At 48.3% G+C, this 4,836-nt stretch overlaps 1 protein-coding gene across 1 annotated transcript; it reads left to right on the plus strand.

Moving 5' to 3' along the window:
* Window positions 1-1,107: 1,107 nt before the first annotated feature.
* On the plus strand, window positions 1,108-4,405 carry ATP6V1G1 (ATPase H+ transporting V1 subunit G1). Its single transcript, XM_084298780.1, has 3 exons — window positions 1,108-1,237; window positions 2,471-2,571; window positions 3,980-4,405. The coding sequence occupies exons 1-3, from the start codon at window positions 1,156-1,158 to the stop codon at window positions 4,151-4,153; spliced, it is 357 nt and encodes a 118-aa protein (XP_084154906.1). The 5' UTR covers window positions 1,108-1,155; the 3' UTR covers window positions 4,154-4,405.
* Window positions 4,406-4,836: the final 431 nt, after the last annotated feature.

The following is a 4,836-nucleotide window of genomic DNA, read 5'->3' on the forward strand; positions in this document are numbered from 1 at the left end:
CACCCTCTGAGTCAAGAATTTCCTCCTTATACCTCATCTAAACCTACCCTCTTTGAGTTTAAAGCCATTACCCCTTGTCCTATCACTGACAACAAGTCCCTCCCCAGCTGTCCTGCAGCCCCTTCAGGCCCTGGCAGCCCGCTGTGGGGTCTCCCCGGAGCCCTCCCTTCCCCAGCCCAGCTGGCCCCGCAGCATTAACGTTAACATCGGCATTAACAGCAGCGTTAACATTAGCACTGCCGTTAGCGTCACCGCTAGCATTAGGGACATCAACATTCACGCCACCATTACCGCTACCAACATCCCCATCAGCACTAGCATTAATGCTAGCACTGCCATCAGTGGCACGCCACGGGTTTCCTGGGTTGCCACGATGATTACAACCATTAAAACCCATGATGTTTTTTTATTTCTAATTTATAAATCGATAAAATCAATTCATAATCAGTAACAATAATTTACATTTTATTAAAAATGCATCCATTATTTCAACGAATACCATTATTTTATTAATTTTTACTATCTCATTAATTTTATTAACTTTAGAATTTAAAAAATTATATCTTATAGTTTATTATAATTTACTATTATAATTTATTATTATATTATAATTTATTTATTTAATAGAAGATGAAACCCTTTATTTTTATTACTTCTACTAATTTTAGAATTTTAGAATTTATAAAAGTAACTTTCAAAATTTTATTTATTTAATAAATATATTAGAAACCTTTTTTTAATCAATTTTGTTAATGTTAATTTTGTTAATGTCAATTTTGTTAATTTCGTTAATGTTAATTTTGTTAATTTCATTAAACGTATTAAATGTAAATTGTATTAATGTATTAATTTAAAATTAATTTAAACGCATTAAATGTATTAAATGTAAATTTATTAAGTTTATAACGTCTAAAATGTATATTTTATAACTTATTTATTTTTTTAATTAAAAAAACCCCACACAAATCCCATCCTCGAGATGGGCGAACAAGCTGGGGGGGGGCTCGAGGGGCGTGGCCTGGTGAAGGGGGCGTGCCCGAGCGCGCGGCCCACGGGAGGAGGCGTGGCCGGACGGCGTGACGCAGCACGCAGCGGCGCGGTGACGCATTACGCAGACGCTGCCGGCAGAGCAGCAGCAGCAGGAGGGGCGCGGCCATGGCGAGCCAGTCGCAGGGCATCCAGCAGCTGCTGCAGGCCGAGAAGCGCGCGGCAGAGAAGGTGGCCGAGGCCCGCAAGCGTGAGTGCGGCGCGGGGCGGGCGGCGAGGGGACGGGGCCGCTCTGAGCCGCGGCTGGGCCCGGCGCGGTGCTGGGTGCTGGGTGCTGGGCCCGGCGCTGGGCGGCCCCGCGCGGGGAGCCCCCGGCTGGCGGCAGGCTGCTCGGAGCCCCCCCCGCGTTAAGCCTGGCCCCGGGGGGTGCTGCCCTTCACGAGCCTGGATTGTGTCAGGGTAGTGCGGCCAGCAGGGCCAGGGAGCTGGTCGGCCCCCTGTGCTCGGCTCTGGTGAGGCCGCACCTCGAGTACTGGAGTCAGTTCTGGGTCCCTCACTGCAAGAAGGACATCGAGGCCCCGGAGCGTGTCCAGAGAAGGGTAACAAAGCTGGTGAAGGGCCTGGAGCACAAGTCATGTGAGAAGCGGCTGAGGGAGCTGGGGGTGTTTGGTCTGAAACAGAGGAGGCACAGGGGAGACCTCATTGCTCTCTACCTCTGTTAGGACCAGGGGGATTGGCCTCAAGTTGTGCCAGGGGAGGTTCAGGTTGGAAATGAGGAGACATTTCTGCTCAGGAAGAGCAGTCAGGCACTAGGATGGGTTGCCCAGGGAGGTGGTGGGGTCACCGTCTCTGGGGTTGTTCAAGGAGAGGTTGGACGTGGTGCTTGGGGAGAGGATTTAGTGGGTGACATTGGTGGTACCAGTGGTTGGACCAGATGATCTTGAAGGTCTTTTCCAATTTTAATGATTCTGTGATTCTATGATTTGTACCCACTGATGGCGTTGCAAGGAGCAGCTTGTTGTAACGCCCTCTGAGGATAACCCTGAGGGAAGAGTTTTTTGGGAAGCCCCGGGGGGAAGTCATGCAGTACCCAGTTCTCTCTCTTGCTTGTACAACTGACCTGAAGCAAAGCTAAAACTTTGTGTTCCTCCTCCCGTGATGTTTGAGGTCACTCTGAGATGCTCACATGAGCAAAGCCGGGCCTGCAGCTTGCCTCATGTATCTGCTGGATGTGAGAACTGCTCCAGCTGTGGCTGCTGGAAGCTGGGTGCTCGGTGAGCCGGGCAGTGGTTTGGCGTTACTTGGGGCAGCCTGGTGCTCCTGAGGCTGACACTGTGAAGCCAGGCGGGTGTGCAGTTTGTGTGGTGCTGCGATAGCAAATGTCACAGTAATGGTTTTGCATTAGACCGCTGGAGGGGTGGGGGGCAACATGCTCTGAGTACTTTCGCTTCTGTATTTCACATGCTGTGTTCTTTGGAAACAGGAAAGAATCGGAGGCTGAAGCAGGCCAAAGAAGAAGCCCAGGCAGAGATCGAGCAGTACCGCCTGCAGAGGGAGAAGGAATTCAAGGCCAAGGAAGCAGCGGTTGGTTTGCTAGAGCACTCCCTGTTACCTATCCAGTCCCTTAGCCCTAAAACTGCGAGTACTTGCTCTGAGAATCACCCTCAGGGTGGAACACGTTACCAGAGGTCTACTTCCCCAACTGCCTTCCTCTGATGCACAGCCACATGTTGTGGAGACACTGGTGGAAGTGAATCAGCGTGGTATGTTGTGCCCTGAGAGCCAGAGCTACTCAGGGCAGTGAATTAGCGTGGTAAGCTCGTGTACCCCCTGGTGCTCTGGGGTTTCTCAGCCTCCCCACACCTGCTCTGTGTAGCAGCATGAGAAAAGACAGAGCTCGTTGCTCCTATGGCCAGCTGGTTTCCCTGGTGCTAACTTGGTAGAAACCACTTGCCTTGTGGACGGCGCTCTTTTGCTGAGAAAGCTGTGAGGCCTGTGCCCTGCTCAGCCTGGCTGTGTGCTGGGGTGTGCGTCCTCCTCTCGCTCTGAGCAAGAGGAGTTAGAGCCCAGAGGTGCAGAACTGAGGCCCCTTTCTCACGGAGGGCTGTAGCACAGGTAGGGTGGTTTTGCTTGCTGTGTGTCCCTGCCATTTCTTTCGAAATCTTCTGGAAACGATCTGGCAGCTCTCCATCTGGCCAGGTTTTGGTTAGCACAGTAATGCCCCCTCTTTTCTGTACAACAGCCTTCCTGCCAGTTGGTCAAAATGAATTTGTTAAAATCCCATTTTAGTTTGGTTCACTGGGCGTGTGATACCAGGTAATTCCAGGCTAACAAGTAGACTTAACAGTTGGTTCTGCTTAACTTACCCTTCTACAAAGAGAGAAGCTCTTTGAATTTGAGTCCCAGGGTACTCTCTGTCTCAGCGTACTTTTCCATTCCTCTGTTTTCCCCACTTAAAATGGGAACTTGCTCTCTCTGCCTTTGCTTATGGAGCAAGGGAGATGCTGTAATCCATGAGAAACTCCTTGGTGTGCTTATCATGCATCCCGCAATCCTGGTAACAAGCCAGGGATTTTTATAAAGATTCTTCTAGCAATGGGGTGATGTGAAGACTGGGCTTAAACTAAATCACAAGTACTTATTTCCTTATACCATCAGCTACAGCAGCGCACAGGGATTCACAGTTCCAGTTGCTGGTAGAGTAGGACATTGACTTCTGGAATTCTTCTGAAGCTTCTGCTCTAAACTGGTAGCTAATGGCTGAGAAGATAAAAGCGCATGGGCTGTGGGTGATAAACTAGGGCAAGTTTTGGGGGAAATCTGAGAGGACAATCGAAGTGTACTCCTCTGTCCTTTCAGAACAGTTATTCCCCGGCAAAGACTAGTTGAGGTGCACTGAGGCAGTACAGAAGGACAAAATACAGAGCTAATCATAATGTTCTCTCTGTGAAACAACTTGCATGTCAGCTTCCTCTTTCCTTTGCTATTGTAGGCACTTGGATCTCATGGCAGCTGCACCACTGAGGTTGAGAAGGAGACCCAGGAAAAGATGAGTGTAATCCAGCAGAACTTCCAGAAGAATCGTGAGGTGGTCCTCTCCCAGCTGCTGTCACTGGTGTGTGACATCAAACCTGAAATCCACGTGAATTACCGCATCAATGGGTAGTGGTGGAAGAAGGAAGAAGTGTACAGGAAATGCTGGTAGCAGCATTTGAGCTTCAGGTGGAATGTACAGCTCTCAGCCATACCTTACCTGTTTTGTGAAGGTGTTAAATTATTTCAGTGAGTTGTAGGCTATCAGCATCTTGTCGGACTTCTGTTGGTTTCTTCATTGCCATAGATTTAGAGCTTAAACTTTACGTGACCGTGTCTCAAATCTGTGCTAAGTTATTAAATGTGTTCAGGCTGGCACATTAAAGCTCCCTTATTTCGGGATAGTACTCAGTGAGAGCCTTTCCTCTGAGAACTAGAAAGGGGAGAGGGATGCTGGCCTTGAGCCAGTAATTTAGACCTGCGTAACTGTATTGTTGACCAAAATGCATTTTTAGTGTGTTGTAAGCCTTCATACAGGGTTAAACCTCATCAGAAGAATTCTCTGGCTGTACAGTGCTAGCTGATAATCTTCAGGTGCTTGAGTTTCTCTGTATTGAATATCCTCTGTATATTCTGCTGTTAGCTTGAGTTACAAGTCTGGCACCATGACACTTGAAAGTAAAAACACTCAGTGAACTCCAAAGTCTCTTTAGTCAGTCTTGTGCCTGCTAACTTGTTCTGAATCCTGTCGGTACTCTCAGTGTGTTGCATGAAGAGTCTGGACTGAAGAATGAATATCAAATATTGATAAAAGTA

The sequence above is a fragment of the Netta rufina genome (assembly GCF_964035555.1).
Source record: "Netta rufina genome assembly, chromosome: 20".
In the NCBI taxonomy this organism is placed as follows: domain Eukaryota; kingdom Metazoa; phylum Chordata; class Aves; order Anseriformes; family Anatidae; genus Netta; species Netta rufina.

Coding starts and splice junctions, on each gene's coding strand:
- ATP6V1G1 (XM_084298780.1), top strand. CDS start 1,156: ATGGCGAGCCAGTCGCAGGGCATCCAGCAGCTGCTGCAGGCCGAGAAG. Junction 1,238..2,470: donor GGTGGCCGAGGCCCGCAAGC/GTGAGTGCGGCG, acceptor CTTTGGAAACAG/GAAAGAATCGGAGGCTGAAG. Junction 2,572..3,979: donor TCAAGGCCAAGGAAGCAGCG/GTTGGTTTGCTA, acceptor TTGCTATTGTAG/GCACTTGGATCTCATGGCAG.